At 43.8% G+C, this 12,509-nt stretch overlaps 1 protein-coding gene across 2 annotated transcripts in view; it reads right to left on the bottom strand.

The window, feature by feature from the left end:
* Nucleotides 1-1,381: 1,381 nt before the first annotated feature.
* THEMIS (thymocyte selection associated) overlaps nt 1,382-12,509 on the bottom strand; it is a 129,128-nt gene continuing 118,000 nt past the window's right edge. Inside the window, exons 6-7 of one of the 2 annotated variants that reach the window (XM_019479474.2) lie at nt 11,412-11,555; nt 1,382-4,026 (exon numbers count right to left, since the gene is read on the bottom strand). In XM_019479474.2, the coding sequence (XP_019335019.1) occupies nt 4,013-4,026; nt 11,412-11,555 (158 nt within the window). In that variant the 3' untranslated portion in view covers nt 1,382-4,012. The remainder of the gene's footprint in view (nt 4,027-11,411; nt 11,556-12,509) is intronic. The other variant, XM_019479475.2, reaches the window with a different exon arrangement.

Here is a 12,509-nt window from a genome sequence, read left to right on the forward strand (position 1 = left end):
CTGAAACCTCTGAAGCAATTAGTGGTCTGGGGCTAATTTTTTAGTGTTGAGGGCAAGGTAATTCACTACCCCTCCCTGCCCCCCTACACCTCTCCATCTCCACCCCTCCTTGTGGGGTTTTTAGCCATGGCAGTCTGGGAGAGGGCTGTGATTGCTGGAATGGCCTGTAGCAGCTGCTGGCCCCCAGGAGCTGGGGAGAGGGGGTTGGGCCCAGTGACTGTCTTCTGGAAACAGTCTGGCACAAAGGACTTTGGGCTGGCAGGGCATCATCATACCACTGTCTCCCCACCCTGCTGGCTGTGGGCTTGGCCTGGCTACTCACCTCCCCCTCCTCTCCCTTTCCCCATAGGGGCTTTTTGTTTCCACTGGTGCCTAGATCCCCATCATGGCTGCATGTACTGGGGTAGAACTGTACCATCCCGGGGCAGCATCATTGCTCGGTACCAAAGTCTTTGCCAGAACTGTTGAGGGTGCAGGGGAATGCCTGGGGAATTGGGTGCATAAGTTCCAGGGCTCATGCAAGGGACACAGACACCTCAGATCCCTAACACCTGCCTGCAGCTGACAGGTGGCTGGAGGCTGGAGGCAGGGCTGGGAAGAGGGGCTGTGCTTGATCAATGGAACGAGCCAGGGGAAAGCCCTGTTGGGTGTTCAGCCAGAGCAGCCCGAGTGCAGGCAGAGTGCTAGCACACCTCCCTGTGAAGGCGGGGTAGGAGATGTCACAAAGCAGGTTTGGATGTTGTAGAACAGCAATCTAACTTGAATCAATATCAGCTAAGAAGCCTTCATGAAGGATTATGCTGACCATTTTGCAAGGCATGGCCTGGTGCCTTGCCCGTGTCCCCCAAGTCGGGGGGGGGGGGGAACCAGATCACCAACCAGGGATGGAGGGTCCCCCAGCAGTCAATTGCCAAACAGAGGTGGTAATTCTCCAGCAGCTGATCACCGAGCCTGCGGCAAAACTGGAAGTGCACTTCCACTGGCACTTCCAGGGGGTGTGCACCCCCTATACATCATCAATGTTGCAAGACAACTATTTTATTATTTCAATACACACATGTTCATATCACTAAGATATCATTTTTACAAAACGGATCAAAGTTCATTTATTAGCATGCTGTGAAACAACCCACAATTATTACAACAGTTTGATCCTGTGATGTTCTAATACTTGTTGACACTAAAGGGGAGGGTGCTCAGCACCCCACTGGAGGTGGTTTGTAAAAAATCTGGGGATATGGCTTTGTAATTTTTTATCCTTCAGTACCAGAATCACAGATGTCTGCCACTTGGGCTTCAGGAGACCATGATGCATCCTTTATCTCTAGGCCATCTATCAGGTGGAAATACCATACCCATACTAGGAAAAAAACGAATAAAGTACAGCATAAATTCATTTTATTTATAGAGAGGACTGAATTTGCTGATCTGACAAACTGGACTGTTTTCACCTGCTAAGAAAAGAAATATTGATTTTTGTGCAATACTTAAGGAGTATTTCAAATACTTGCAAAGAAAATATTAGTCAGTAAATACTTCTACAATACAGAAATACAAAACTATCCATTGTGTTAACTATGTATATGCACAGTGTTGCATAAAAACATGTGCATGCAGCCAAAGTATTGGATACTAACTGCTATTACTTACAAATAAATTACAATCAGTTATAGAAAAGATGAACATTTAGCCTGACTAAATTAACATAAAACAATGCAAAGGAACCTTAAATTAATACATCAGAGATAAGTAGTCTATTCCATCATTTTTTTCTAAAATGGACTCCTGAATATTGTGACTACTATAAAAGTGATTTCCTTAAGAATTATTTAGACATTTTAGTGCTTATTTATTTTGCAATATGTGAGTAGGGAATGTATGTCATCTGCATCAGCACTGATCATACATTCTCAGCTGGATTTAATTTACCATAGCTCATCTAATTTACCAGAAGCACTCACCATAGTTGAGATGTTCAGGATACTAACAGAGTGGTGAGAAGGCATCAATGAATGCTTGTTGAGTTGGTTTTGCAGCCTACAAACCTTTCAACCATCACTTACTTGTATCACTACTTATTTTTCATTTTGCAAAAGTATCTAGAATAAAGAAAACATTTGGATCAAACTATTGTCCTAAAAAATAAGAATATTATATGCTCGTTTCCATATATCCTCACTCCTCTGGGGTAGTCTTTGTTAGAGGGCATTAACCATTTCCCTAGAGGTCAGACTTGCTGATCAGGACCTAATAGTGCCTATTTTGTACAGGCCATTAGCATGGTTGTAAAGCAATTAAGTGCTCCCCCAGAGCACAAGGAAGTCCACAGAGGTGTGTGAGTGCTACCACCCTGAAAAGTACCACATGTTCCTCAACACATAGCTTAATGCACAGGATGGGCAAAGACTTACAGCCTTTACTCATCTTTTTTTTACTCTCTTTTCAACAAACCAATCCTAGCTTAAGCAACCTGGTAGCCAAACCCTGCTCTTACCCTCCCACCATCCCTTCAGACCATCCAGGCCCAGTGTTTATGATTCTTAATAGCTTGGGGAAACTACTTATTCTCAACCTACCAACCAACCAACCCACTACAAGGGCACAAAATATTTGAAATTCACTTTGTACCACCCTAAAACCTACTGAGTAGTATCTGACTCCAAGTAGCTGAATTCATTTCAGTAGGCATATGTTGCAAAGGTATTAGATGTATAGAAAGGACTTTAACCTTTTCTCCTTCACTCCCAAATTAAATCAATTGAAATTATGTAGCGTTTCATAGTAAAAAAGTTGTCTGTAGCATGTGACCTACAACAACCCAGGAAAACAATGAGAAGTTTGGTTGCATTAAAAATGCAGGATATTTGGCATAACAATTTGAATTTCTGAATAACTATTTAGAAGGGGAACCCTTTTTGGTCCTTCAAAAGGTCCCAAGATACTAACTTTTTATTTATGACTGCTAAATCAATTTAGTTTTGCAGATGATTTTATATATTAGGGCGGTGCGAAGCTTCAGTTCCTGATATGATTCAACTCGATTTGGTGGCCAAATCTCCAAATCTAAATCAAATCAGAAGACACTTTAATCTGTCCAAATTGAACTGGAACCCTCTGAATCAATTTGGAGAGATTCAGAAAGATTCAGCAATTTGGACATAGACACATCTTTAAATATTCTTTCTGCATACCTCAAGGTAGCAGTTGGCTGTGAATGCTGAGATGATGGGGCAGATGGAGCATTCCACAGGAGCACAGGGGGCTCCCCAGTATGCTCAGCAGCAGACCTGGAAGAGGAACAGAAGCACTTCTGGTCCACTTCCGGGTCTGCCAGGGAGTGTGCTGGGTGCCCCCCCCCCCCCGGCTCAGCGACTGGTGCCTCCTAGGTCTGGGGGGGCACCAAGGGTCCTTCTGTGGCTGATTGCCAAGCTGGGGAGCATGGGGGGGGGGAGGGGAGGCCCAGCACGCTCCCCAGCAGACCCAGAAGTATGTCTGGTCCACTTCAGGGTTCACCGCCAAGCATACGGGCCCCACTTCCCTCCCCCACTCCTGTGGGATGCTCCAGCTACCCCAGCATTGCAGCATTCACGAGCCACGCCTGGTACCTTGAGGTGTGTAGAAAAAATATTTAAAGCTGTGTCTATGACTGAATCACTGATTTTCCTAATCAGCATCGAATCTTCAGGTTGAGATTCAGCCGAATTGAACCAGGGATAGTGATCTGAATCAATTAATCAAATCACTGTCTCTGATTCAGGCCGAATCCGAATCTGAATCTGAATCCAAACTGAATACGGCCCATTTCGCACGCGCACATTATATATATATATATATATATATATATATATATATATATATATATATATATATATATATAATTATGGGCTCAAATGATCTTCATGAGACAGAAAAGAACGCTTTTTCCATTCATGAGTTGACTTTTCTTGTAGCTATGGATGGTCTCTCTGTATGAAGCATGCAGTTTTGCAGTCAGGTCTGGTGAACTTCAGTATTATTCAGGCTTTTCTGCAAGCAAACAAAAGAATGACAATGAAACAAGAAGCTTTTACATTTTGACTGCAACCATCAAAGGCTTAGCAAGCTCCTTTGTTGCCCTGGGCAACCTGAGGCTCCACATAGCGTCCAGGACTCAGGGGATCTCCACAGAGAAGAGAAGACGACCAGGGTGGAGCCAGAGCAGCTCTAGGGTCCTGACAACTATCTGGAGGAAGGGGTCCCCCAGCTAAGGAGTTAAACCTCTCACCTGCACCCCAAAGGTGCCACAGAATGCCATGCTAAGTGAAGGAATACAACCCCTAATTCTGTGGCGGGATGACCCCCCACCCCGTCTTCACCCTCTGCTTCTTTCCTGCCACAGAGCTCACCTGCCAGGACTTGAGAGCCTCTTTGATATCACTGCCCAATTCCTAGCTCCTCTCTACATGGCCCAAGGGTGTAGCTGCTGGACTAGCAGCAGAATTACTTTGATTCCAGCACATCCCCTACTCTGGCCTCTTGATCAGCACCTGGGGCTTGTGCCTCCATTGCCCACCCTTAGTTATTGCATTAATTTCAGCTGCCAGGAAAAGGAGATCTTGTACACCAGAGCTTGTCTATAAGGCAGAAACGTTGGTAGAACTGTGCTGGTCACTCTCTCTACCCTGTGGTGCTGTACCTTGTATCAGCACAGCAGTTCATTTGCAAGTTCAGCTTAAGTCAGTTCAACAAATGGAATAAGCTTGACCAACAAAAATACTTCTTGCTGATACAACAGCGTCTACTACACCCAGTGATTTTCCAACCAAGGTGTCTTCTCCCCTCCTGCAGCACAGAATAAGGATGCCATCTATGCCTACCCTTCTCCAGTAGTGAGGTTAAAAGTAAGAGACAGATGCTGCATTTTTTCTCATTACTGTTTTTTTGCTTCCATTGTGTGTTTGTGGGTGTATATGTGATGTGTGTGCTTGTGTCTTTTTTCTTTCAAGGAAGCAGGATGAGACTAACAGCAATGATAACAGGTCCAGTTCTTAGTTAACTTCCTCTTTCCCACCAAAATGGACAGCTAATACCATCCTTAAAAATATTTAAAAGACTGACAGAGGGGTTTCCTTATAATACCTCAATGTAGAAAAAGGGAATAAGTGATGTTATTTCCCAAAAATTTGAGCTGCACTTCAGATTACAAATGGTTTCACTGCCTTTTCCTTCTTTTCCTGGACTTTTACTAAAGGCTTAAAAGATTTTTAGTGGGGGCTGTTGCCAGCTGAAGTCTCTGTACTTAGAATCCTGAATCTCATTTAATAGTTTAGTGGAGTACAGGGAGAAGGTCATGTTAATACCAGAGACTGTCTCTGGAGACCTTTACTGCATTGAAATTAGCATAGCAGTAACCTTGGGCAAATCACTTTGCCTCTTTTTCTCTTCATTTATCTTGCTTACTTAGGTGTAAGCTCTATAGGCCAGAGGCTCTTATGATGTGTTTGTGCAGGGCTCTGATCTTGATAAGAGTTATCAAGGAGCTACTGAAATATAAATAAAAATAAATACAGTTTTAAAATCTGTTTTCTTTTAAGGGTTGCAGCTGAGACCTGGGCTAAATTGTGATGCTTTACTTCTATTTGAGTGCCTAAAATGTATTTTATAACAGATGTGTTAGTATGTAATTTGTATTTATGAATTTCACTTGGATATGGATAGTGTAAATAATCTAAAAAAACCAAAGGAAGAGATTAATGAATGACACTGAGTCCTGAAAAGGTGAGTGGGAGATAATGGGAAGGGGATCTTATGGCATTACTACGGTAATAAGAAATAAAACATTTGGCAGAAAGGAATACCGTTGTTTCCTGTAAATCTTTCACTTGATCATCCTTTTGATAAAGGTTCACATAACCAATTCACTTGTGGTTCCAGTAGCCCAGTGGCACAACTTTAAGGGGCATATGTTAAGAACAGCCCCTTATAACTAACATTGATGGAAACTTTGTTTATTTTTTTAGCACACTAAACCATAAATCTTCATATACATATCAAATACATATTTTCCTGCATGCACACATGCTGACTTGCACATGCAGAAGCTTAGAACAAATTGTAGATGTTAAATAAAAGCCTGCTGGAAGATTTCTGAAGGTCAAGAGGAGACTCCACCAACTAAGAGAGTTACACATTCTTTGGCTATCTAATGATCTTCAACAGGGTGGGCTACTCTGTCATCCATGGAAGAAGATAATTTATGGGTCTATTTTGTAATCGGAGGCTCTGACAGAGATCTCCTTAGAGACAGCAAAGGTCTTCTCTTTCATGCTTTTGCTAAAGCCATCAAACAAGATGACTAATAAAGTGCAACCTTTTCTTTGTTGACAAGAAGTTTAAAGGGCAGGTGGATAAAGGCTTAAAAGAGCTGATGTCTCAACAGTAAATGATATCATTAGAGGCTGAGCCCTCAGGCTCATGTTCTCTCTTGAAGGAACATTTCTGTCTGGATACCTGTAGGTGAAAAGCCAAGGTCCTTTTTTTTCCTTTTCACTGGCAAGTTTAATTTACCCTACAATGCCTTCTTAGTCCCTGTCTATAGAACAGTACAGCCATGTTTGCCAAAATCATTACTGAACACTGTTCTGGCTAGCAGGGTACTGTACATTTGGTCTACAGTCTTATCTCCAGACTCTCATACTTTTTATGGCCCTTCTTCCCCAGTCTTCTGTTCAGCACACAGATGACTCCAAGCTGTCTGCACTCACTACCTCCAAGCTCCTCTTATCCCATGCCATGTGAGACTATCACAGCACAGGCACAGTGGTCACAGGAAGCTACAATGATGGGAGAGAGAAAAGAGGATTTGCTACTATGAAAACCAGTCATAGGCATGAGGATGGGAAATGCAGGATTCATTTGCAGCCCATTAAATCCACTGCCAGTAAAGGGGCAGATACCTTCAGACGTCTACCCCATATATAGGTATAGGAACTGGAACAAATTAGAACATATTATTACCGGTGATAGTGAGGCATATAATAACTGCTGCTCTGCCTATCAGATCTCCAGGCACATGGACAAAAGGAAAAGTTCTATCCCTGACAATTCTCAATAAAAACAAAAAAATTAGTCCTTGCATTTTGTATTGGCTTAAAAGAAAACTGCATGAAAGAGACACCAGGAGGGAAAGCCAGAAAACAAGAAATGGTACAGAAGATGGGGAACTTTAGGAGGTCTGTCTCCTATTTCACCACAGTTGAAGCCAGCTCCACCTCAAATTAATGATAGAAGTAGGGCAGAGTGAATAACTGATTTTTTTGGTTCGCTGTCAATCCTGAAAAAAATCAAATAAACTTTCACTTTGGACTGAATGTAATATTTGGCTCAACCCAAACAGAAACACTTTGCGTCTTTAAGAAATTGAAGTTAATTTTTAAATAAATCATCCCTTCAACTCTAAAGGTTTTGTTTAAAAAATGTTGAAAAAGAAAGACCTACAAAGGATGGAGGATGGGATTCACCTCCAAGGAAGAGTATTCTGCACTGGTCCAGTCCTGCAGGGAGCAAGCCAGCAAAGCCAAGGCAGCAACTGAACTCCAACTAGCTTCAAGCATCAAGGACAATAAAAAGTCCTTTTTCAGATATGTGGGGAGCCAGAGGAAAAGCAAGGGCAACATTGGACCCCTGCTAAACCAGATGAGACAACTGACAACTGATGCCCAGGAAAAAGCCAACCTATTAAATAGGTACTTTGTGTCGGTCCTTCATCAGTCCCATGGGATGCCCATGCCCACTAAAGGACAGGGAGGTCCGGGTGAGGGACATCCCCTGCCCTCCATCAATGCTGACCTCGTGAAGGAACACCTTGAGAGGCTGGATACCTTCAAGTCAGCCAGCCCTGACAATCTATACCCCAGGGTACTCAAGGAGCTGGCGAGCATCATAGCCCAGCCCCTGGCACAGATCTTTGAGAACTCCTGGCGCTCCGGTGTAGTGCCCAAAGACTGGAAGAAGGCCAATATGGTGCCTATCTTCAAGAAAGGGAGGAAAGTGGATCCGGCTAACTATAGGCTCATCAGCCTGACTTCTATCCCAGGGAAGGTCTTAGAAAAGTTTATTAAAGAGGCCATCCTTAATGGACTGGCCGATCACAACATCCTAAGGGATAGCCAGCACGGGTTTGTTGTGGGTAGGTCTTCCTTGACCAATCTCATTATCTTCTATGACCAGGTGACCTATCACCTGGACAAGGGAGAAGAGATTGATGTCATATATATTGACTTCAAAAGAGCCTTCTATCTGGTATCCCATGATCACCTCTTGGCGAAACTGGCCAATTGTGACCTTGGGTCCACCACAATCTGCTGGCTGGGGAATTGGCTCTGTGGTTGGACCCAGAGGGTGGTAATTGACAGAAGTCAATCATCATGGTGCCCTGTGACCAGTGGGGTCCCCCAAGGCTCTGTGTTTGGACCCATATTGTTCAACATCTTCATTAATGATGTGGACATTGGAGTCAGAAGCGGACTGGCCAAGTTCACCGATGACACCAAACTTTGGGGCAAAGTATCCACACCTGTAGACAGGAGGGTGATCCAGGCTGACCTGGACAGGCTCAGGAAATGGGCAGATGAGAACCTGATGGTGTTTAACACTGAAAAATGCAAGGTTCTGCACCTTGGAAGGAAAAACCTGCAGCATCCTTATAGGCTCAGCAGTGCTCCACTGGCTAGCACTATGGAAGAAAGAGACTTGGGGGTCATCATTGACCACAAGATGAACATGAGCCTGCAATGTGATGCTGTGGCTAGTAAAGTGACCAAAACGCTAGCTTGCATCCATAGATGCTTCTCAAGCAAATCCCGGGACATCATTCTCCCGTTGTACTCAGCTTTGGTGAGGCTGCAGCTGAAGTACTGCATCCAGTTTTGGGCTCCACAATTCAAAAAGGATGTGGAGAAGCTTGAGAGAATCCAGCAAAGAGCCATGCACATGATCAGAGGTCAGGAAAACAGACCTTACGATGACAGGCTGAGAGCTATAGGGCTTTTTAGCCTGGAAAAGTGCAGGCTCAGGAGTGATCTGGTGGCCACCTACAAGTTTATCAGGGGTGACCACCAGTACCTGGGGGAACGTTTGTTCACCAGAGCGCCCCAAGGGATGACAAGGTCGAACGGTTATAAACTACTGCAAGACCAATTCAGGCTGGAAGAATTTCTTTACTGTCTGAGCCCCCAAGGTCTGGAATAGCCTGTCATCGGAGGTGGTTCAAGCATCTACATTGAACACCTTCAAGAGTAAATTGGATGCTTATCTTGCTGGGATCCTATGACCCCAGCTGACTTCCTGCCCTTTGGGCAGGGAGCTGGACTCGATGATCTTCCGAGGTCCCTTCCAGCCCTAATGTCTATGAAATCTATGACATTTTTGTTCACATTTTTTTCCCCTGTTGAACTTTTTTGACAAAGACAATTTGGCTGAGGCAACCCAAATTCATTAAATGCTTGGGTTAATATGGATATGCAGATTTTGGTAAGAAACCATCGTACCAGAAACAATTCACTCACTTCTAGGTATATATACTTCTCGTGCCTAGGTGGAACTGATGGTTTGGGGTAACTAAAACTGTGCCTCCTTGAGTTTCACTGGGTACTTATACATGTGCTCTGACACATTAAAATTAGAATTCTAATTAGAATGCATCAGATCTGCGCCACATTCTAATTAGAATGCTTTAGTATCACCACAGTGTCACATGTAAGGCCTTGAGGGTTTAAAAATGGCTTATGGGGTGCTTTAACTAAGGCTCATCAAATAAGCTTTAGTTAATGTGGTTAATGTGTCCCACGGCCATTTTTAAACACACAGGGGCTTAATACATGTGACACTGTGGTGTTTTAATTAGAGCAGTTCTCCAGGAACCACTCTAAATATATTTAATATTTAAAATTAAAATGCCCTCCCAACCCCTGAGTACATGTATAGGCACCCATTGACTCTCAGTTTAAGTCTCTTTCATATTGCTGAAGGACACTAGTTTCTCATGAGTACCACCAAATTCAAAATAGTTACTGAGAAGTGCCCTAAATCTAAAAAGGATGAGAACTACTGGTGTGGGAGCATAAAATAGTCCTACTGTTTGTAAAAGTTAGTAAAAAAAAAAGTCAATGTTTAATTATGCATTAGATGGTGTCTGTTTACACAGCTGTAATTTTTAACAGAGACAGTAAGTCACACATTGTAGTACTGGCCTCAGCTCTGGTCTCTCTGACTTGTTCTGAAAACACTAAGGTAGAGACAATGAATACCTTTACAGCAAACTCTCAGCTTCATGACCAGTGATGATTCCTATCAAACCTATGGCATAGATTTCATAGATTTCATAGACATTAGGGCTGGAAGGGACCTCGGAAGATCATCGAGTCCAGCCCCCCGCCCAAAGGGCAGGACGTCAGCTGGGGTCATAGGATCCCAGCAAGATAAGCATCCAGTTTCATCTTGAAGGTGTTCAATGAAGGCGCTTGAACAACCTCCGGCGGCAGGCTGTTCCAGACCTTGGGGGCTCGGACAGTAAAGAAATTCTTCCTTATGTCCAGCCTGAAACGATCTTGTAGTAGTTTGTGACCATTCGTCCTCGTCATCCCTTGGGGCGCTCTGGTGAACAAACGTTCCCCTAGATACTGGTGATCACCCCTGATAAACTTGTAGGTGGCCATCAGATCACCCCTGAGCCTGCGCTTTTCCAGGCTAAAGAGCCCCAGGGCTCTCAGCCTGTCATCGTAGGGTCTGCTTCCTTGACTCCTGATCATGCGCATGGCTCTTCTCTGGACTCTCTCAAGCTTCTCCACATCCTTTTTGAATTGTGGAGCCCAAAACTGGACGCAGTACTCCAGCTGCGGCTTCACTAAGGCCGAGTACAGGGGGAGAATGACGTCCCGGGATTTGCTTGAGAAGCATCTATGGATGCAAGCCAGCGTTTTGGTCGCTTTACTAGCCGCAGCATCTCATTGCAGGTTCATGTTCATCTTGTGGTCAATGATGACCCCCAAGTCTCTTTCTTCCATAGTGCTAACCAACATAGCACTGCCGAGCCTATAAGGATGCTGCGGGTTTTTCTTCCCAAGGTGGAGAACCTTGCATTTATCGGCGTTGAACACCATCAGATTCTCATCCGCCCACTTGCTGAGCCTGTCCAGGTCAGCCTGGATCACCCGCCTGTCTTCTGGCGTGGATGCTTTGCCCCAAAGTTTGGTGTCATCGGCGAACTTGGCCAGTCCGCTTCTGACTCCAGTGTCCACATCGTTAATGAAGATGTTGAACAGTATGGGTCCAAGGACAGAGCCCTGGGGGACCCCACTGGTCACAGGACACCACGATGAGTGATGTTATGCTGCATCTGTGTACATGTGTAAGTCACCATAGGACATACTCACCTCCCCTTTTTTTCTTTGGGGGGTATGTTTTATCATGCAATGTGCCTTCCTGGAATTTTTTTCTGATGTTTTCAATTAAGTTTTCATCCACATAGTCATATTTGTGCTCTTCCTCTTCTGTTTCATACTTTAGGAGTGTGTCATCTGTCAAATCAAAACAATAACAGCAACAAAAGTTTGTAAGGAAATGAAATGGAAGCCTGCTGTCCACACAGCATTTGTGTAGTCCCCTAATTTTCAATTATTCTTTACTGTTTTAAAACCATCTCTCTTTTCCCATTCTTTTTTATTGTCATACTGTTTGTATAACAATCATGAGTAGAGGGCCCCAACTGAAACCCAGGTCCTACTGTATTAGGTATAATAAATAAAAAACATCTGCTAGCCTGAAGAGTTTACAGTCTAAATAGACATGGGCAGTACTGTGCCTTGGGCAATAAAACACTGCCCCCACCCTGAACCTCCCCTGATCTGGCTCTGGCTCTGGCTCCAGCTCCGGAAGTGGGAAGAGCGGAGCAGCTGCAGAGGAACAAGAGCAGCAGCTTGAGGTTCGCTGCTGGGAAAGAGGTCATCTCCAGTTTTTTTGCAGCTAACGTGTTGAGCAACCAAAAAAATACCAGTTTTCAAAGGCAAAAAAGGTGGCGAGCCAACACCTCCAAGAGCAATGAATCTCTGGCTGCTTCTCTTGCACCACATGCCACTTCTCTTCCCTCCCCACTGACAGAAGGGAAAATGCAGGATGTTGGCTGAGGCCACATAAGAAATCTGCAATGGAAACTGAAGAACTGGACCCAGGTAGTGGAAATTTCAGTTCAGTGCCTTAACCACAAATTTATTCTTCTTTATCTTTAGGAATTCACCTTTTAGATTACACATATATTACTAGCAACTCAAATCTGTCCACAAACTGATGATCTCTTGCGCATTCCCTACTAAGAGCACACCAATAATTCTTAAAGCTAAATAAACATTTATTTATGGATATTCTCCATATTAGAGATGTAGATTTTGCTCCAATTAATGCAGGAGTGTCCACACCTTACTGACCAATAATGATGGGTACAAAGCAAATAATGATGATGTGCCTCTACTGCAAGT

Source organism: Alligator mississippiensis, chromosome 1, assembly GCF_030867095.1.
Source record: "Alligator mississippiensis isolate rAllMis1 chromosome 1, rAllMis1, whole genome shotgun sequence".
Classification (NCBI taxonomy): Eukaryota; Metazoa; Chordata; order Crocodylia; family Alligatoridae; genus Alligator; species Alligator mississippiensis.